This window comes from Aethalodelphis obliquidens, unplaced genomic scaffold, assembly GCF_003676395.1.
Source record: "Aethalodelphis obliquidens isolate GAN/ISIS:26980383/991018 unplaced genomic scaffold, ASM367639v1 scaffold59, whole genome shotgun sequence".
In the NCBI taxonomy this organism is placed as follows: Eukaryota; Metazoa; Chordata; class Mammalia; order Artiodactyla; family Delphinidae; genus Aethalodelphis; species Aethalodelphis obliquidens.
This window is the reverse complement of record NW_020838003.1, coordinates 2,817,996-2,840,599: the sequence shown is the minus strand read 5'-3', so window position 1 is coordinate 2,840,599 and position 22,604 is coordinate 2,817,996. Positions and strand designations below refer to the sequence as shown.

Genomic DNA, 22,604 nt, shown 5'->3' with positions numbered 1-22,604 from the left:
ATAACTTTGCTTTCATTACATTACCTTCATTGCATTACCATACAGTATGTCTTTCTCTTTCTTAATTGGGGAAACTATGTATAAGGCTATCATCACAGGTAAATTTTTTTTTAATTCAACAATATTTCTAATAATATGTTATGAATATGACTGTAATACTGTAGGCCATAAGATTGTTATAATGGTTCATTCATTAGCATATAGGCTAGGCAACTGTGAAGCAATTGTAACAATTACACTAGGCTACCACAAAGCAATCATATTGCTTCTTCATTATTAGTGAATTAATTATTATATCTGAAATAAATATGAATTTCTTTTTTACATTATCTTTCATTTTTGATGAATCATGTTAGTAATACGTATAACATCTATAGTGTTTTGTATTAAATAAGACAATATTGATGGAGGTACTGACAGATGATTCATCTTATAAACATGACTTAAACTTACAGTATCAATAAACACAGTACAATAATGTAAATGTATTTTCTCTTCATTACGATTTTCCTAGTAATATTTTCTTCACGGTAGCTTACTTTATTTTAAGATACAGTATATAATACATATACAAAATATGTGTTAATTGACTGTTACACACTTTCCGCACTTTCACTGCCAAGGGCGCGGGTTTGATCTCTGCTTGGGGAATTAAGATCCCACAAACAGCAGGGTGTGGCCAAAACAAAACAAAATTTAAAAATTAAAAAATAAAAAGCAATAGTGTTCTGAAACCTACTAAAATAATCCAGTTCTTTCTTGTTTTAACAAGCATCTTCCCTAACTACTTGTTTTATAAGCTGAATGGCAGAGGTATATGCCCAAACTTTCAACTAATACAATCACCAATTTAAAAAATATAGAGCCAACCCTAAAATAAAAACACAGGTTGCTAAATTTTATTTTGAGCTACCGTATTTACCGCATCTTGCAGATTTGATTGGCAGTATATAATCTGCCTTTAAAATCCAGAGTTGCTGCGGTATCCCGAGATGATGGAGCAGCAGGAATGGGCAGTACCGTCCTGCTCTCCCCACGCTGGCCTTGGGAAGTTGTGCCTACAACTGCTAACGCTATTTTGTCACAATTACTACTTTGAGTAGAATGAGTCTGGCTCCGAGGGGAGAAGAGGGAAGATGTTGGAGCAGTAAATCCCTGGATCCATCCCTTCTTCACTCCAGAGCGTTTCACCCAATGTTAATGTCATCCACCTGGTCCAGTCTCTAGTGCATTTGTCACTTCTCCCTGCCTTGAGCCCCTTCCCACTGCTCCTGGTTACAAAACCTTGGCTTTCCTGTGGGAAACATCTTTTCTTCCTCCCAATCTGGGTAGCTCAGGTAGGGTGACCCTGCTCCAAAGCTCCAGAAGTGAGCTGATGACTGAAAGTAGTATTGGTCAGTCCTTCCAGTTTGGGTCCAGCCCCCAGCCACTCTATAGGTGCAGGGGTGGGTGAGTGACCTAAGCCTAGTCAAGTCGGAAAAATCACTGGGGGACTTCCCTGGTGACACAGTGGTTAAGAATCTGCCTGCCAATGCAGGGGACACGGGTTCGAACCCTGGTCTGGAAAGATCCCACATGCCACAGAGCAACTAAGCCCGTGCGCCACAACTACTGAGCCTGTGCTCTAGAGCCCGCGAGCCACAACTACTGAGCCCATGTGCTGCAACTACTGAAGCCCCCACACCTAGAGCCCATGCTCCGCAACAAAGAGAAGCCAACGCAATGAGAAGCCCGCGCACCGCAACGAAGAGTAGCCCCTGCTCGCCGCAACTAGAGAAAGCCCGTGCGCAGCAATGAAAACTCAACGCAGCCATAAATAAATAAATAAATTAGAAAAATCCCTGGGGTCCTTTTTGTCAAGAAATTGCTTTTAAAAAAAAAAAAAAGCGCTTGCTTCCTGTTGGGTTATATCTAGTAGAACAGAAGCTTAGAGCTTTGCCAGTGGTTGAGAACAGGTTGCCTAAAATGAAGCCAGCATAGAGAAAAGCAGCCTAATCTGGAGTGAGATTGTTACTGAAGAGAATTTTTGAACTGCAACACCAAGCTTTATCGCATCTACTCATCAGTCTTTTAGTTTCATAGGTCAAATGCTTCTCCTCTTCATTAAGCTAATTTGAGTTAGGTTTTTGTTACTGACTCCACTTATGCTAGTTATCTTACTTATCTTACACCTAGGAGGGTGTTTCAACTCACATTTAATGTCTTTCTTTCTCCATTTGTTTCAGCATTTTCAACGATAATTTTCTCAGCATTTATAAGGTGGGAATGAAGTTTGGTGCTGGGAATATAAAGAGGAATAGGAGACTCTGCCACCCTCTAACTCTCAATGCAATAAGGGAAATGAATGTACAAATAGAATTTTTTTTTTTTTTGGCCCCACAGCTTAGTTCCCTGGGAGAGGGATTGAATTCGTGCCCCCTGCAGTGGAAGTGCAGAGTCCTAACCACTGGACCACCAGGGAAGTCCCAACAGATAGAAAATTTTTAGGAAAGCTTGATAAATACCATGGCAAACCATTCCCAAGGTATCAGGAGTGAGGAGGGACACCCAGTGCAACTCTTATATAGAGTGGCTTTATGAGAGACATCAGACAAGTTTTCCTAAAAGAAGTGCTCATTCACATTAGTCTTAAGGATAAGGAATTTTCCAGGTAAAGGGGGAACACTGAGGGGTGGAAAACATTCCAGGACAGGGCCAAATGGGCAAAGGCATGGCTATTAAAAAGAGCATGGGAATACTGGGAGAGCAAGTGGCTCATGCAGATGGAGCTCACTCTGCGAGCAAGGAGAGGGGAGAGACTGAGGCAGGAGCAGGTGGGAGGGCTCAGACACTGGAGGCCACGTGCCCATAGGATTCTGCTTGTCCATCAAGACCCAGTTTGGTGTTGCCTCCATCGGGAAGTCTCTACATGCACCTCAAGGTGTTTCCATAGCCCTCTTGCACGGACTACACCATGACCTTTATCAGCTCTCTACCACGGGGAGGGGGAAAGGCTAGGGTAACCTAAAGCTTCACAGAGTGTGTGGAAAATGAGAGGTGGTAGATACTGGAAAAGATTAATAAGCAGAAACCTCAGTTAAATAGAGTTGAGAGACCAGAAGGGGGAGCTCTCACACCCTGGGACAAGAGCAGAGCCCAAGAGGAAGAAAAAAGACTCCTTTCCTGGCAAGGACATGATCAATGACAATCCGTGGACTCTGTTTACCATAGCCCCCCAACTTCCTTCTCCTATCTATAAAAGTGTTCCTTTTTTTTTTTTTTTTGCCGTACGCGGGCCTCTCACTGTTGCGGCCTCTCCCGTTGCGGAGCACAGGCTCCGGACGCGCAGGCTCAGCGGCCATGGCCCACGGGCCCAGCCGCTCCGCGGCATGTGGGATCCTCCTGGACCGGGGCACGAACCGTGTCACCTGCATCGGCAGGTGGACTCTCAACCACTGCGCCACCAGGGAAGCCCAAAAGTGTTCTTCTTTTGCCACGTGGGGACTTGCACGCAGCTTGCCGTGGTTACAGATCCCCAATTTGCAGTTCTCTGCTAATCTCAGGTAAACCCATCTTAGCTGAAGAAATATCTGACAGTCTATTTGTTTGACGTCAAAAATATTAAATCAAAAGACATTTATGAAGCACACACAATATACAAGAGACTGTGGTCAGTTTTGCAAAAGACATGTAGTGGGTAAAGCTGAAACATGAACTTCTTCACGCATACTTTCTTCTGCAATAGAGCTAGTCTTACCTTCTGTTCCTATAGTAAAGACAGCCTGGTGGTTTCAAAGTCTATGATTATTTAAATTCATTTCAACTAACTCTGAATACCAACTAATATATTAGATTTGGGCGTTATTCCAAGGCTTCTAAAGAATCAATTTCAATATAAGCTTTGTATTTCCATTTTCTTAAGATTGCTTTTTAAACTTTTAGAGAAGTAATTAAATTACATTACATATAGTATAAGCCAAAGAAAGACAGAAATGCCAAAATTACCAAAGAATACGTCAAGAAATAGATATAGGAAATGAGGAAATGTCTCTGTGGAAATGTTTTTTATCACACTTGGCTGTGATGGGCATGAAACACCATGATGACCCTGCTTTGATGCTTCCTGTATTGTGGAAGCAAAATTTAGGAAGTTGAGAAATTAGTTATAAACCACAGCACGCACATCAAGTACAGTGATATGTTACATATTTCAGCTAGGAAAGTTACAGTCTTCAAAAATCTTGATGATCGGAGAATATCTTCTGTAACCTTTCAGAATTTAAAAATCTGTTGATACATTCTTTATGGCTCATATATGCTCCCTTTTAGAAAATGTTATCTGTGTGTTGGAAAAACAAATGTGATTTATGCAATTGTTAGGTGAAGCATTCCTATGTGTTTTCTTCAGGCCAATTTGGTTGGTCATGTTGTTTAACTCTTCTATACTGTTACTGATTCTTTACTGCTTTGTCTATTAAGTATTGACAGAGGTTTGTTAGAATTTTTAACTATGACTGTGGTTTCATCTATTGCTTCTTTTAGTGTTTCTCTGTTTTGCTTTATATATTTTGATAATATGATATTAAGTTCATAAGATTTTAGAATTATTTTTGTCCCTTGTAAAATTGCCACCTTTTTATTTTATATTTTTGGCCATGCCACAAGGCATGTGGGATCTTACTTCCCCAAACAGGGATCAAACCTGTGTCCCCTGCTTTGGAAGCACGCAGTCTTAACCACTGGACCACCAGAGAAGTCCCACCATCTTTTTATTTTAAATCAGCCTTCTTTGTCTCTGACTACCTCTTTCCTTAAGTCTTAACGTATTAATTTGGTCTTAAGTATTCATTCATTAAGTATGTATTCATGCCAAGTTTCTTTCAGTTGGTTTTTACATGATATAATACTTTCAATTATTTTCATTTCAAGCAATCTGGGTCTTGATATTTAAAGTATGCCTCTTTTAAGCAACATAGATTTTTTTGTCTTAATTACACAGCCTGGTAATTTTTGACTTTTAATTGGAGTGTTTATTCCATTTAAATTTACTATAATTCTTAATATAGTTGGATTTAAGTCTACTATCTTGCTCTTCTAGTTGTCCTATCTTTTTAAAAATAAACTTTCAATTTGGAATAATTTTAGATTTACAAAATATTTGTATGGATAGTACAAGGAGTTCCTGTGGAACTTTTGCCCAGTATTTCCTAATGTTGATATCTTACATGATTATAGTACACTTGTCAAAACTAAGAAATTAACATTGGTACATTACTGTTGACTAAACTCCAGTCTTCCTTCAAATCTCGTCAATTTCCATTAGTGTCTTTTTTCCGATTCCTGGATCCAGTCCAGCACACCACATTGCATTTAGTCCTCATGTCTCTTTTTTCTCCTCTGACCTGTGGCAGATTCTCAGTCTTGTCTTGTCTTTCATGACTTTGACGGTTTTGAAGAATACTCATTAGTTATTTTGTAGAATGTTCCTCCATTTGGATTTTTAGGATGATTTTTTTCACGATTATACTGGGGTTGTGGGTTTGGGGTGAGAATATCATGGAGATGAAGTGCCCTTGTCATCAAATCATATGGGGGAGGGGTAACATGATATTCACATGACGTAAGCGGTCATAATAACCTTGAGCTCTTGGTTAAGGTCTGTCTGCCAGATTCTCCACTGAAAGGATATTGTTTTTCCCTTTTCCTTATCTCTTTTTTGGAGGTAAGTCACAAAGTCCAGCCCAAACTCACGTGGGGAGGGGAATTAAACCCCACCTTCAAGAGGCTTTACTTATATTATTAGGCATTCTTCTGAAAGGAAGCCATCTCTCCCTGTGCCATCTGTTGTTTTGTTCCTTTATTCCTTAATTTTTGTCTACTTTTGTATTATTCAGGTATTTTCTTTTATCCCATTTTATCCCCTTTTCAGAGTTTTAATCCAAAATTTTGCATTCCCTTTTAATGGTTGCCCTAAAAAATTACTATATGCTTGCCACAGTATAATTTTCCTTAATACTTTCTCTAACAGTTGAAGAGATGTATCATATTCTAAATCCATTTATCTCCCTACCTATCATTTGTTATTTTTGTCATGTATTTTACTGTACAGTATGCATTTATCTCCATTGGTCATTATTATTGTTCAATAGCACAAACTGTTTGAGTTCTTAGGAAGAATCCATTTTTCTATCCTTTGCTCCCAGCTTCATTAAAAGGAAAAGAATTGCATAATTGTTTGAAAAACCACTACCATAACCATTTAATAGGAGCTCTTGTTGAAATATTGATAAAAATTCAACAGTTTATGAAGAAGTAGTTTTGAATAACAAATTGGTCAGTGTGAAAAACAGCAATATTTTATATAAAACTAGGATTCTCAAGGTGGTTGGGGAGGGTAGAGTGCCAAGTACTCTTTCCTGAGTAACAGAAAAGTAAGGGAAGTAACAGCCAGAAGCAGGCATAAAGTTAGGTAGAACCTAAGTCTAACTGTATAATACCTTGGGGGCACCTAGGAGGAACCAAAGATCAAGATGAATAAAACAAAACCTAAGCATGTTATTTTTTTTTGCAAAACCTTTATTTTCGTGGCATTTAAAAAAATTTAACAATAGTTTTAACTTCTCTGTTCCAAAACAAAGAGAAACACTATATAATGAACATTAAACAAGGCATTATGCCCTACAAGAAAGACATAAAATGTCCAAGGGAAGCTTCAACATAAAAATGTTGACCACATAAAGAGATCATTTCAATAAATAATAACTGACATTGTTTTAAACAAGTACAAACATAGATGTGCACACACTTTCCCTGATTCTCATAGTGATCTCACTGTCCAATTGCGTGGATCCCCTCTTGCACCCACCCCCTCCACCTCTATCACAGTGCCTGGCACTTTATGGTCTCCCAATAAATATCAGTTTAATGAGACATTTAGAACCCGTCATCCTCATATTAAATAACAATCAGGACTGAGTTAAGTTTGATTAAACACATTGAAATCTTTAAATACTAACATGTAAAATATTAAAATGAGCTATAAAAATAAATAAATACATGTATAAATAAATAGAACTCATAATAAAAAATAGTCCAGCACATCAAGTCCCTTCTTGGTGTCCCCAGAAGCCAGCTGTTCTCTTCTTCATTTTCAGTTCCTACAAGAGCAGAGACCGCTCTTCAGGAAATGCCCTATGAGCTTCTTACTTCTCTCTAGGTCAGTTGGTGCTGCCCCTGTGATGAGAAAAGGGTTAGTGTTCAGGTGCTGAAGAAAGCTGCTTTTCTCTTTCAGGCCCTTGAGGCTCGAGGGACTTCTGCATGTAGACCCTGGCCCAGCTCTGCACTCAGAAAAGGTTCCTGCTCAAAGGGGTTAAAGACCTTTCACAGGTATCCTAGACTTGACCTCAGGGAGGTCTCACTGAAAAGTCCCTGCTCTTCACTAGTAAGCTTCAGAGGCCCATGTTGCCCAAAACCAGAGGTTCCACATTCAGGTAGAAACCATTGAGGAATGGAGGTAAACAATGTTTGTTCCTTAATGGGTCCGAAGCATTTTACCATCCCTGGCTAAATCTACTTTATCTTTTAGGAACATACCCACACTCATTTGAATAGGGATGGAGAGGGGGATAAGGACAGAGAGCCCTGGAAATACCCTTCTGACACAGAGCACATCAAATTTAATGGGGAAATAATAATGATTTTCAGTCCTGCAACTAAACCATACGTTTCTCTAATAATATTTTCAGGAGGTAGATGCCAGTATTTGTGACCAATGGCTCTAGTTGCAAGTGGGAATAAAATCCATAACTCACTTGTTTAGCATCTTGTTGATGATTTTTTTAACCATGGGAGCTTCAGGGTTGAGGCAAACTTCCTGACCAGCCTTGAGAGTGGCTCTGCAGAGAGAAGGGAGAATCCACGTGAGGTCGGGCTGGGGGTCGGGGTGGGGTCGTCGGGAAGGCGGGGGTGACAAGCACAGCAACAGCGGCGGCACTTACACGACTTCCGTTTGGCCGCAGTGGGGTCCCGGGGGCGTCACCTTCACGCTCTGGATGTTCTTGAAGTGAATCCCCTGCACGGTCTGCAGGCACCGGCAGCGCAGTTCGGTGACCACAGGCGCCCCTGCGGGGAGGACAGACTCGGTCAGGGGGCTGTCCCGGGATGGGCCCCCACCCGCCCCCGTCCCGCCCTGGGGATGCCGGGCGCCGGGTCGCACCTGCTGCGTGCCGGCCGGCGGCCACCAGAACCAGGAGCAGTAGCGCGGCGCGGAGGAGCCGGGCGGCGGCGGGGTTCGCGGCGCGGGCCATGGGGTTCAGCTCGGAGGGTCGCTGCCTGCGGCGGGAAGGCGGGCTGGAGGGCTGGCGTAGCGGATTCTGTGGCTCCCCGAGCCGGGCGAAGCCCTTTTATGCCGATCGGACAGGGGCTGGCAGCCCAGGGCCAGAGAAATTCCCCGACGCACGTGGAGTTCCCGGGTCCGGAAGGAGGGTGCGGCCCCGCGGGCCTCCCGCGTAATCCGCGCCCTCGAGGAGGACGTGGGGTGTCGTCTCTGCGCCGAAATCCCCGCAGGGGGAGTGAGTCGCCAGCACCCCTGGGGTACCGCCTGCGAGGGCGGCCGTGGGCTCCTGGCCACCCCTGGTCGCGGGCGGTGAGTGTCAGACTGGTTAGACCAATACAGGAACTGCAGCACAACTTTAGGGCGAGAGTTAACTTCTTTTTTTTTCTAAATTTATTTGTTTATGGCTGTGTTGGGTCTTGGTTGCTGTGCACGGGCTTTCCCTAGTTGCGGCCAGCGGGGGCTACTCTTAGTTGCGGTGCGTGGCTTCTCTTGTTGAGGAGCATGGGCTCTAGGTGCGCGGGCTTCAGTAGTTGTGGCATGTGGACTCAGTAGTTGTGGCTCACGGGCTGTAGAGCGCAGGCTCAGTAGTTGTGGCGCACGGGCTTAGTTGCTCCGCGGCATGTGGGATCTTCCCGGACCAGGGCTCGAACCTGTGACCCCTGCATCCGCAGGCAGATTCTTAACCACTGTGCCACCAGGGAAGTCCAAGAGTTAACTTCTTCTAAAGACACTTCTGTTTTGGAGAGTGGAAGAGTTGACGCTGGAATGGCAGCCTTATTTTGTCTCTCTTCTTCCTCTTTAAGTTGGGTTTTGTAGATTTTATTTATCCCTGGAATAAACACACTCTTTAAAATTACATCTGTCATCTCAGTTTGTGTGTAAGAATGTTTGTCGAATTCTTGGAGTTTTGGGATCTCAAATAAATCACACTTCATGCCATTGTTTTTACCAGGTTGGGCCTGGGGGTAGGCCATTGAACAGGTTAATTCACTGTTTATTTTAAGATACAGTGTTGTAATCTCTTATCTGCCCTCTCTTTGAATTTCTGGAATTTAGTCATTACAGGAGCGCCACTTTTTGTTCTAAAGGAGGCTGTGTTTTCACTCATGACAGTTACACGGGTGTTGAAAGGGGCTCAGGAGGTCCATTCCCCTTTTCTAGGCTTGTCCGTGGACAGAAAAGATCATAAACATCAGAAAGCTAGTACCTAGTGGTTCCTGACTTTACTATTGATGCAAGCAGCAAACAGATATGGTTTTCGACATACATAAGCACTAGCTTACTAGTATATTTCACTCCAGGTTGCCTGAATTTGCCTGTTTCCTGGGATTGATTCTCTCTCGAGTATCAGCTATCAATGTACTTACATTTCAGATTCTATGTAACTGAGGCCTCACTTTCACCATCAGTTCCAATATCCCTTTTGGATTAAACAGCAGATGGTTTAAGTTGATCCTCCTGGATCAATGAGGACCTCGGGGATGTGTGTGACATTCTGTGGTTGCTGTGAGAAGGATTGGGGAGCTGAGGGAGTGGGTCTGCCTCAGGAAGAGCTGAGAGTTTGTCAGGCAGTCAGGGCTGAAGTCTCAGCTGTACACTTACTTGCCACATGGCCATGGGACCACGGGGAATTATTTAATCTCTCTCTGCTCTCGCTTTCCCTCTGTTTAAGAGAGCTAATGATAGTGCCTGCCTCACAGAGTTGTTATGAGTATTAAATGTGTTAACGTTTGTAGAAGAGTAGCACATACTAAATGCTGTATAAATATTTATTAAATAAACAAAATAGAAGTGTTTTACAACCTTAATGTTATAGACTAGATGTTTGGGTCCTCCAAAATTCATATGCTGAAGCACTATACTTCATTGTGATGGTACAAGAAGTTGGGGCCTTTGGGAGGTAATTCAGTTTATATGAGGCCATCAGGGTGGGGTTCTTATGATGGGATTAGTGCCTTTATAAGAAAAGACACCTGGAGAACTTATCGTCTCTTTCTCTCTGCAATGTGAGGCTACAGCAAGAAGGCAACTATCACTATGTGCAAACCAGGAAGAGGATTCTCACCAGATACTGAATCTGCAGACACTTTGATCTTGCTTCCCAGCCTCCAGAACTGTGAGAAATAAGTGCTTGTTATTTCAGTCACCTAGTGTATGATATTTTGTTATAGCACCTGACCTGATTAAGGTACTTACATGAACAGCAATGGTCTATGATGAATCCTTATGTAAGCAGAAAAAATATTTTTTTTTTTCAAAGAAACATCTGTGAATTTATCTTTAAAAATTTTTCAGCATTAGAAATTTTGTAAGAGGAATGCATCTGTATTCTTTGGGAATCTTGGAATAGATTTTTAAAATCCATTGTTTGAAATTTTGCTTTCAATTACTTCCCACATAAAATAGGAATAAGAGTAAAATTCTGCCCAATTCATTTATGGGAAAATATTTAAGAAATGACTGTCTGCCTTGGGCATTAATAACTAGCTCCTCAAACAATGAAAAGTATTAGCTCTAATGATTCCCAGACCCAACCCAAAGACGTGAGTAAACACCCAGGAAGAGTAGAATTTCAGCTTATTTACAGTAGCAGCCAAAATGATGAGATACTTCAACTCACTACCTGTAGAATTATCTATAATGTGACTCCTAGAACTTGTTAAATTAAAATCATTTGCTTTCAGGAAGGGATAAGAAAGACTTTTTTTTCTTTTATAATGTACCTCTTTCCATTATTTAATTCATGACAGCCCCATAGTAAGTTTCAGAAAATTTTAAGAGCGCCAGTGTTATGAAGTCTATCATGATAAGCAAATTTCTTCTTGTGTTAACATGTCCCGAATGCCTCTTTTATAGGTACAAGCTATAAACCAATGCAATCACTAACTCAATGAAGTCATCTCTAAGATAGGAGCTCAGCTTCCTAAATTCCATTCTACCCTGTAATTTTTATTGTATCTTTGAGATTTGACTAATACAATGTACTATGCTTGCAAAATCTGGGGTCGTTGTTCCATGCTGAAAACTGACCTTGCTAATTGGCCAGCAAGAATGAGTGTTGTGGCTCTGCTTTATCCTAGCTTACCTTGAGAGCTTTGCCATTGACACTACCACCCCTCCCATTTCCTAACAGCTATAGTTTGTGTATAACGTTTCTGGTTCTACACTGAAGGGAGAAAATGAAGATGACTGAACATGCTACTATTGATAGATCCCAAGATTTCCCATCCCTCTAAGAGCACTTAGTTGAACATCATTGCTAACTTCCCCTTCCAAGCTCTACTACAACTGCTATTTCTATCTGTCTCCTTCCTGGCACCGACCTTCCTTTTTTTTTTTTTTTTTGGCCACTCCGGAGCAGTGTGTATCTTAGTTCACTGACCAAAGGCCCAACCGGCACCCTAGGGAGTGAAAGCGTAGTCCTAATCACTGGACCGCCAGGGAATTCCCCTTCCTTCTTCTTAAAACAGAGCCCTGGTTTTCCTTTGGAAATCCTCACCCCTGCCCTTGTCAGTCCATGTGATTAAGGTGCGGTGACTTCAATTCTGAGCTGAAGACGGGGAGCTTGTGACCCTAAGGCAGTGTTGTTCCCTGCTTCCTACCTATGCCCTTGCCCAAGCCAATATGGGTTCACAATGGAGCCAATGAGTTAAGATTGACCAATGAGACAATGCCACTTGTGCAGGAACAGAGGGAACTGAAATGCTCTTGCTTCTTGCTGGGATTGCTAAACTGGTAAAATGGAAACCCAAGGTCTTGCCATGACTTGGGGAAAGCTTGCCTGAGAGTAGACTGCCACAGAGGAAAGCACAGACCTGGCCTGCACAGACAAGATTTTTGAAGATGCTTGAGCACCTAAGTCTAGCATTGTCCTATCTAATCCTTTGACTTTCACTGTTATATAGCAATAGATTCTCTTCTCTTGTTCAGCCAGTTTGAGTTGTAATTCCATCACTCGCAGTGAAAGAGTTCTGAAAAATACCTCCGTCTTTCATATTGCTTCTAAAGTTATCTTTCTAACAGACTGATTTCTTCACTATTTAAATCCTTCCTTCCCTTCTTTTCTCCATCTATTCATTTTAAAGTTAGCACTTATGAGTTTGGAAACATGCTATGTTCAAGGACTACAAAAAGTTTAAGATTCATTCCATTATCACAAAACTTTCAGTCTAACAGGAGAAGCAGACATACATACAGAAAATTATGAAGCAGCCTGGTAAATCCCATGAAGAGTATGTCCAGGGTATGATAGGAGCATAGCGGTGGGATACCTGACCTTTTTTCTGAAGGGGGTGGGCCAAACTCTCAGAGAAGAACTTCAGAGAACCTTCTCTGGAGGGAAGGTGCCTCTTGAGTTGAGTCTTAAAGGATGGATGAATTTTTCCCAGGTGAACTGGGAGATCAAAGGATAGAGGATACATTCCAGAAAGAAATGACCAGATGAACAAAGCCATCAAGGCTAGAATGAGTATCATGTCTACTGGGAGCAGCCAGCAATTCATGTATCTGGAGCTAAACCTGTGAGTCAGGGAGAGGGGGGAGAGATGAAGGCAAGACCTGGTCACTGAAGGCTGTGTGTAGCCCCTATCTGTTGTTCAGAAACCAGTTCATATGTTACCTCCATTAGAATGCTCATAAATCCATCTCAAGGTGTTTCCATGACCTATGTGCACAAATTCTCCAAGTACTAAGTGGTGTGGGGGAAGGTCAGAGTAAATAAAAGGTTCAGGATAAGACAGAAAATGAGGAGATAGTTGATATTCAATTCAGTAGACCTTTATTAACCACCTACTGTCTATAAGGTGCTAGGACAGGATTTATAAGAGATGCAAAATTGGATAGACTCCAAACTCTTAACTTGGCATTCATTAATATCTATCCAATATACTCCCCTCTGCATGTTAGGTAACTTCAGTTGTTGTTATATTTATAGTAAAGATTTGAATGATTTGAGCAATTTGCAACAATTTAAAATGATTTCAAGTTACACTAAGTACCCTTCAAAAATATTGGCTTTGGGCAATTTTTTAAAGATTTTAAAAAATTGCTTCAAATTAGGTTTTCATCTTTATTTTCTTAAAATTGTTTCCTAAATGTTTATGGAAGTAGTCCTGATTAAATAAATGCTACCATGTTCAGATAACGTAACATGAAGAAACAGTGCTATGACAACTTTAGAAAAGGGAACTCAGCACAGAGAAAAGGGAAACTTCTCCACGGAAATACATAGTTTATGTTATAAGATGTTTTTGGAGAATAAAATCATGATGACTATGGTTTTATGGAAGCAAAATTTAGGAAGTCAATAGATGAGTGTATAAATCACAAATAAAAGTATCACACACGTGGTGTCACAATATGGGTTTTAGCCAGAAGAATTATGAATAAAGAATCAAAAACTTGATTTTTAAATGTTGTCAATAGTATATTTTCCAATGATTTTTTTACTGCATTCCACATATTTTTTTCATCAGAAATACTTTTATTTTTGATTTTAGTCTTCTTGACTCTGTCCATTTGTACATGCATTGTTTTCAAAGAGGCACACAGAACATATGCCACAAGTAACTGAAGCCTTATAAAAAAAAAATAAGCAAAATAAAAGCTCTGTGTGAGGGGATGGCAATGGTATTAGCATTTATTTGGTACTTGCAGAAGCCCAGGAAAGAAGACAATACATGGCCAGGGCAGGAAATAGCCACACTTATTACTTGAGGCTGGAATGGATAAATAGAAAATCAGGAATAGAACTTATTCTCTGTTTTTCCTGTACCATGTGATCTCTTGTTACAGCTTTTCTCATGGTATCTGCTTCATTTTTATCCATTCTGCGTTCCACCAGCTTATAGCCAACCTAAACATTTTTACTTCTTTCAAAGTCCTGAAAACAGTTCTCATATGATCATTATGAAAACCAAGTAAGTTCACATTTGCAAAATGTGCTTGAAAGTAAATTCTATACAAAATATTGTTAAATAAAGGAAAATAATAAAATAACAAAAATTAAGATAGCTTTTAAAAGCAAAAGGAAAATAAGTCATGCATGAATTTGTACTTCCATAGTTGAGGTTAAGTGATCAGTTTTATTGATTGCTTAAATTTAGCAAATGCGATCAGGCTGGGGTAATTATTTCTCAATATCAACAAAGTAAAAGGAGAAAAAGGGGAAGATACAGAGATTTTGAGGATGAAGGGAGGTGAGTTTAGATGTCATCACAGTAAAGTAGGAGGACAGAGCAGGCTGAGTGATCAGGGCTAACAACAGAGCTGGGTGTTTGAGGGAAATTGTGAGGATTTGGAACAACAGTTTCTGAAAGTGCAAAGGTAGTTGATCTTTTAATTTTTTTCCATTTTTGACCACTATTTTATGTTTTTTTTTCTTTAACATCTTTATTGGAGCATAATTGCTTTACAATGGTGTGTTACTTTCTGCTTTATAACAAAGTGAATCAGCTATACATATACATATGTTCCCATATCTCCTCCCTCTTGCGTCTCCCTCCCACCATCCCTATCCCACCCCTCTAGGTGGTCACAAAGCACCCAGCTGATCTCGCTGTGCTATGCGGCTGCTTCCCACTAGCTACCTATTTTACATTTGATAGTGTATATATGTCCATGCCACTATCTCACTTCGTCCCAGTTTACCCCTCCCTCTCCCCGTGTCCTCAAGCCCATTTTCTACGTCTGTGACTTTATTCCTGTCCTGCCCCTAGGTTCTTCAGAACCTTTTTTTTTTGGCTCCATATATATCTGTTAGCATAGGTATTTGTTTTTCTCTTTCTCACTTACTTCACTCTGTAGGACAGACTCCATGTCCATCCACCTCAGTACAAATAACTCAATTTCGTTTCTTTTTATGACTGAGTAATATTCCATTGTATATATGTGCCACATCTTCTTTATCCATTCATCTGTTGATGGACACGTAGGTTGATTCCATGTCCTGGCTATTGTAAACAGAGTTGCAAAGAACATTGTGGTACATGACACTTTTTGAATTATGGTTTTCTCAGGGTATATGCCCAGGAGTGGGATTGCTGGGTAATATGGTCGTTTTATTTTTAGTTTTTTAAGGAACCTCCATACTGTTCTCCATAGTGGCTGTATCAATTTACATCCCCACCAACAGTGCAAGAGGATTCCCTTTTCTCCACACCCTCTCCAGCATTTATTGTTTGTAGACTTTTTGATGATGGCCATTCTGACTGGTGTGAGGTGACACCTCATTGCAGTTTTGATTTGCGTTTCTCTAATAATTAGTGATGTTGAGCATCATTTCATGGGTTTGTTGGCAATCTGTATATCTTCTTTGGAGAAATGTCTATTTAGGTCTTCTGCCCATTTTTGGATTGAGTTGTTTGTTTTTTTTATATTGAGCTGCATGAGCTGCTTGTAATTTTTGGAGATTAATCCTTTGTCAGTTGCTTCATTTGAAAATATTTTGTCCCATTCTGAGAGTTGTCTTTTCATCTTGTTTATGTTTTTCTTTGCTGTGCAAAAGCTTTTAAGTTTCATTAGGTCCCATTTGTTTATTTTTGTTTTCATTTCCATTTCTGTAAGAGGTGGGTCAAAAAGGATCTTGCTGTGACTTATGTCATAGAGTGTTCTGACTGTGTTTTCCTCTAAGAGTTTTATATAGTGTCTGGCCTTCAACTTAGGTCTTTAACCAACTTTGAGTTTATTTTTGTGTATGGTGTGAGGGAGTGTTCTAATTTCCTTCTTTTACATGTAGCTGTCCAGTTTTCCCAGCACCACTTATTGAAGAGGCTGTCTTTTCTCCACTGTATATTCTTGCCTCCTTTATCAAAGATAAGGTGACCATATATGTGTGGGTTTATCTCTGGGTTCTCTATCCTGTTTCATTGATCTATATTTGTTTTTGTGCCAGTACCATACTGTCTTGATTACTGTAGCTTTGTAGTATAGCCTGAAGTCAGGGAGCCTGATTCCTTCAGCTCCGTTTTTCTTTCTTAAGATTGCTTTGGCTTTTCGGGATCTTTTGTGTTTCCATACAAATTGTGAAATATTTTGTTCTAGTTCTGTGAAAAATGCCATTGGTAGTTTGATAGGGATTGCATTGAATCTATAGATTGCTTTGGATAGTAGAGTCCTTTTCACAATGTTGATTCTTCCAATCCAAGAACATGGTATATCTCTCCATCTGTTTGTATCATCTTTAATTTCTTTCATCACTGTCTTATAGTTTTCTGCATACAGGTTTTGTGTCTCCTTAAGTAGGTTTATTCCTAGGTATTTTTTTCTTTTTGTTGCAGTGGTAAATGGGACTGTTTCCTTAATTTCTCATTCAGATTTTTCATCATTAGTGTATGGGAATGCAAGAGATTTCTGTGCATTACTTTTGTATCCTGCTACTTTATCAGATTCATTGATTAGATCTAGTAGTTTTCTGGTAGCATCTTTAGGATTCTCTATGTATAGTATCATGTCATCTGCAAACAGTGACAACTTTACTTCTTCTTTTCCAATTTGGATTCCTTTTGTTTCTTTTTCTTCTCTAATTGCTGTGGCTAAAACTTCCAAAACTATGTTGAGTAATAGTGGTGAGAGTAGACAACCTTGTCTTGTTCCTGATCTTAGAGGAAATGTTTTCAGTTTTTCACCATTGAGAACCATGTTGGCTGTGGGTTTGTCCTATATGGCCTTTATTATGTTGAGGTAAGTTCCCTCTATGCCTACTTTCTGGAGAGTTTTTATCATAAATGGGTGTTGAATTTTTTTGAAAGCGTTTTCTGCATCTATTGAGATGATCATATGGTTTTCTCCTTCAATTTGTTAATATAGTGTATCACCTTGACTGATTTGCATATATTGAAGAATCCTTGCATTCCTGTGATAAACCCCACTTGATCATGGTATATGATCCTTTTTAATGTGCTGTTCTATTATTTTTGCTAGTATTTGGTTGAGGATTTTTTCATCTATGTTCATCAATGATATTGGCCTGTAGTTTTCTTTCTTTGTGACACCTTTGTCTGGTTTTGGTATCAGGGTGATGGTGGCCTCCTAGAATGAGTTTGGGAGTGTTCCTCCCTCTGCTATATTTTGGAAGAGTTTGAGAAGTATAGGTGTTAGCTCTTCTCTAAATGTTTGATAGAATTCGCCTGTGAAGCCATCTGGTCCTGGGCTTTTGTTTGTTGGAAGATTTTTAATCACAGTCTCAATTTCAGTGCTTGTGATTGGTTCATATTTTCTATGTCTTCCTGGTTCAGTCTCAGAAGGTTGTGCTTTTCTAAGAATTTGTCCATCTCTTCCATTTTGTCCATTTTATTGCCATATACTTGTTTGTAGTAATCGCTCATGATCCTTTGTATTTCTGCAGTGTCAATTGTTACTTCTCCTTTTTCATTTCTAATTCTATTGATATGAGTCTTCTCCTTTTTTTTCTTGAAGAATCTGGCTAATGGTTTATCAATTTTCTTTATCTTCTCAAAGAACCAGCCTTTAGTTTTATTGATCTTTGCTATCATTTCCTTCATTTCTTTTTCATTTTTTTCTGATCTGATCTTTATGATTTCTTTCCTTCTGCTAACTTTGGGATCTTTTGTTCTTTCTCTAGTTCCTTTAGGTGTAAGGTTAGGTTGTTTATTTGAGATGTTTCTTGTTTCTTGAGGTAGGATTGTATTGCTATAAACTTCCCTCTTAGAACTGCTTTTGCTGCATCCCATAGGTTTTGGGTCATCGTGTTTTCATTGTCATTCATTTCTAGGTATTTTTTTATTTCCTCTTTGATTTCTTCAGTGATCTCTTGGTTATTTAGAACTGTATTGTTTAGCTTCCATGTGTTTGTATTTTTTACAGATTTTTTCCTGTAATTGATACCTAGTCTCATAGCATTGTGGTCAGAAAAGACACTTGATATGATTTCAATTTTCCTAACTTTACCAAGGCTTGATTTGTGACCCAAGATATGGTCTATCTTGGAAAACGTTCCATGAGCACTCGAAAAGAAAGTGTATTCTGTTGTTTTTGGATGGAATGTCCTATAAATATCAATTAAGTTCATCTTGTTTAACGTGTCATTTAAAGCTTGTGTTTCCTTATTTATTTTCCTTTGGGATGATGTGTGCATTGGTGAAAGTGGGGTGTTAACGTCCCCTACTATGATTGTGTTACTGTCGATTTCCCCTTTTATGGCTGTTAGCATTTGCCTGATGTATTGAGGTGCTCCTATGTTGGGTGCATAAATATTTACAATTTTTATATCTTCTTCTTGGATTGATCCGTACTCTCCAAGTACCTTGAAAGGCACTAATAAGGACATAGACTCTATCATGGACTGTCAAAGCTTGGCTCTGTCATGAGACACTAGAGCAATGCTTTTAGACTACAAGTTGTGATGCATTAGTAGATCATAAAATCAATTTTGTAGGTTATAACTATTATTTAATTATATAACAGAATCGAATACAATAGGATAGAATAAAAAAAGGAAAATACTATAATACATCACATATAATTAGTTATCTTGTGAAAAAAATTTTCTTATATACATGAGTAACTGTGTGAAATTAAGCCCTTGATGCACAAAATGTAGAAAACGAATTTCCATGGGCCAAAATATTCTTTCAGTGATTTTGTTTCATTGATCAAAGTTGTGACTATAAGTTCCTGGTTTGTAGACATTACCTGCTGAGAATTTCCAGTCAGAAAAAAACCTTGAAGTAATGCCATTTCAATTTCATCACTCCTTTAAACTTTGCACAACAGGTAACCACAGTGAATTACCGTACAACCTGTGCTTTTCCTGACAGGAATGCCTGCTTGTAATGTTCTTGCAGATAAGGGTGACAGCTTCACAATGTTCTCAGCAAAGTTAATCTAAAAGGTTAACATGGAGCAAAATTTGTTTTGGTTCTTTGGCCTGTTGGGTCATATTTGCTAATTATTATATCCAACTAAGGAAATTGTTTGTGGCTGGCATAAAAAGGGAAATAAAGAAAAAAGTAAAACCATAAGATCTTACCACCTGCACTCCACTTTCTAATGTGTTAATTTTTCAAAAAAAAATTGAAGTACTTGTATTTCAGTTTCAACATTCTTTTTTTTCACCAAAACATCTCCGCTAAATGTCTGATTTGACTCACTATACTATGATAGCACAAAGAATAGCAATAATAATTATTATTATTATTAATAATCACATTTAGTAAAAACATACCATTTTATATGTTATAAAAAACAGGGCTGAGACTGTATGTGTGTGTGTATAAAATCTCCTTATAGTAACTGAGGAAATAGATATTCAAAACATACCCATTTCAAAGATTAGAAAAACAAGGCGCATGTGCCATCAGTGCTAAGAAATATGGACCTTAAGCTGGAGAAAAAAAGAGAAACCTTAAATGCTTATACATAGGTGACTGACATCATTCTATTTTAGCAGGATAATTCTTCTGGCATTGAAGGTGAAATATGAGGGCGAAATTCAAAAAAGGAGCAAAACTCTTTGAGAAATGACTATCTACTCTCTGTCCAATGTATCTCTGCCCCACCCTTCTGTATTCTACTTGTTTAGAACAATAAACTCTTCTCTAAATGTGCAATGATCATTCTGGTTTTAATGTTTTTGTACCCATTTTTCCTTCTTTTTTCAGTTTAGTTCTTCCCTTGACCATTAGTAAATTCTCTTTTTTATTTTTCAAGATCAAGCTCATCTATTGGTACCTCCAGAAAGCAATTACTTACATGTTATTTCCCTTTGAAAATAGCATGATATGGTAGAAAAATCAAGGGGTTGGGAATCAGCCAGGTTTTCTCTGCCTCTTAACCTTGAGCAAGTTCCTTAAGGTTTTTGAGATTGTTTCAGTTGTAAAATGGGAATATTACCTGCCTTGAAGAGTTACTGGGAGGATTAGAAATGATCCTTGACATTTAGTAGGGACCTATGAGATGGTACCATTTAGAATTATGTTTTTTCCACAGTCCCCCAGACATCCTTTTCTACATCTTCTTATGGTACTTCATTTAATCTGTATAAACATTTGCTACATTAGATTGGAATTATCTTAGTTTGTGAGCAAGGGCAGAGACTCATTTTTGAATCCCAATAAATAACACAATTTCTGGCCCAAAGCAAGATGCCCTTCATAGAATATTTGTTGACATGAATGATGTGGGGCTATCCTGGGGGTAATGATAGAGAGAATATATATCTGAAAGTTATACAGGGAGAACTATGGGAGTTGATGATTGCAACACTCATTATCCAATCAGCAGTAAGTAGTCTGATGCTCAGAATGAAAATCAAACTGATGAGACACAGTACTGAGGTGGAGTGCCTATATTTAGTAATTGTTGATTGGATGTCAAATATGAATTTCATGTTGGTTATAAATGTAATTATATATTTTATATCACTTTAAATATTTTTTCATTTTGTTCTGGAATGCAGTTAGGTTATTTGGAATCAATTTGACTTTCGAGGCTTGATTTTAAACTTTCTTAGTGTGTGTTCAAAATACCCTTTAGGGGAATTCTCTGGCAGTCCAGTGGTTAGGACTGTGCTTTCACTGCAGTGGGCCTGGGTTCAATCCCTGGCAGAGGAACTAAGACCCCGCAACCAATGCGGTTGAGCCAAAAACAAACAAACAAAAAACAAAAATTCCCTTTAGGCAAGGATTAATTTGACCCCACTACTGACGCAATACCCTCCTGAGAATTCTACCTTTCAGCTTGAAGTGTGCTTTGAACCAGGACAATTTTCAATCCCACAACAGATTGATGATACTCTTTATTTTTGTAATAGAATTTGGTTAAATCCAATATAATTATACATTAGCTGGTCATTAAACAAATTGAAAAATCTTTAAATTGCAAAGAAATTTATATTTCTTAAATTGCAAAGAAATTTAAATTTATAAACATATAGTAATATATTTATCTAGGGTATAATCTTTTTGTCATAGTCTTTTTTTCTCTATCTTGCATAAATATCCATTATAAAAATAGATAAAAATAGGCAGAGCTTTATGAAAGAGGCAGTCAGCTCTGTTGTATGCCTTCTAATAGTTACAGTTAAAAGAAAAGCAAAGTCAGTGGCTATATTTTAAATCCTGAGCTTTCAACCTGCCCTTATAAAAGTTCAATCTCTACTGTCCTCCAGATCACTTTTTTGAGTCTTCCAACGTTGGGTGGTGAGTCTGAATTTGCTCCATACACCTGAGTGTGCAGGAAATTTTAAATTTCTCTGTTTTCTTTAAAACAGATTAAAGTTTGCTCCTATTTCACCAAAAAGAAAATCATTCAATCTCAGTCATTATTGTGGTTCCCCGATCACACCCCTTGGTACTGCAAAGGTCCCAAGCGATTTATGCAGAGTGAAACATTCAGGAACGTCCCTCTGGACTTTGGCTTAAGCTTGTCTTCCTTAAAAGGATAAACATTGGCACGGTCATCTGAAATGCAGCACTGTGCAGATTTTCCCATTCTGTAGCACAGAAGTCATTTCTATTGTTGGTAATACCAGTGCTTACGAGTCTTCTAAGTACAGAATGCAGGCTTTCTTCCATAGTCATGTTACTTCCCTGGAAGGAGAGAGCTGAGGAAAAAACCAAAATTGTTCATCTTGGCAGTATGTATAACTCTGTGACAGCCCCCTTTCCCTTCCTACTTTTCCATCTCTGTGGTATCCAGCAGGGAACTAGGTGAAGATAAAGGGATGATCATGAGTTCAAAAAAAAAGGGGAGACCAAGAGAGCCGTGCGAAAAAGGGAATGAAAGAATGAAAGATCCTTGAGAGAGGGAAAAGAGAAGTAAGTCCAAGGGATATGAAGTTCTTTGGTCAACCTTGAGGCTTTGGCCAAATGGTGGTCCAAGATTCAGGAATCTTTGGAACAGAAAGTAAAATTAAGCGTAGCCAAAAGGACACAATGGAGACAGGAGCCACTTCTGTGTTCTAATGCCATTCTTGTTCTATTATTCTCTTCTTGCTTCTTTTGGATGTTTACCAAACTAACATTAGGACCATGTGGGACATGGATTACACTGTTTCTTCCTTTCCACAGTAGGAGTAGAGTTCTAAGGATACACATACATTAACCAATGAACTCATTGATTAAACAATGACCATGTTTCCAAGATTGGGCGAGGCACTGAGATCCACAAACCAAAATATCTATTCCTTCCTCCACAAGAGTCACAATTTGGTTGAGCAGACAGGGTTGTCAACAGCTAATCCTAACACAGTATTTATGCCAGACTTTATCTACATAAGGAACTGGGAATAAAAATAGCAAGAGTGTGCCTGTTCTTGCAGGGCTTAAATTCT

General features: G+C 39.2%; 1 protein-coding gene across 1 annotated transcript; it reads right to left on the bottom strand.

The window, feature by feature from the left end:
* Positions 1–6,372: 6,372 nt before the first annotated feature.
* On the bottom strand, positions 6,373–8,450 carry LOC113609924 (growth-regulated alpha protein-like). The gene is made up of 4 exons (XM_027087629.1): positions 8,195–8,450; positions 7,977–8,100; positions 7,791–7,874; positions 6,373–7,212 (listed from the first exon to the last, which is right to left on the bottom strand). Exons 1-4 carry the CDS (start codon positions 8,283–8,285, stop codon positions 7,197–7,199), a joined length of 315 nt encoding a protein of 104 aa, XP_026943430.1. The 5' UTR covers positions 8,286–8,450; the 3' UTR covers positions 6,373–7,196.
* Positions 8,451–22,604: the final 14,154 nt, after the last annotated feature.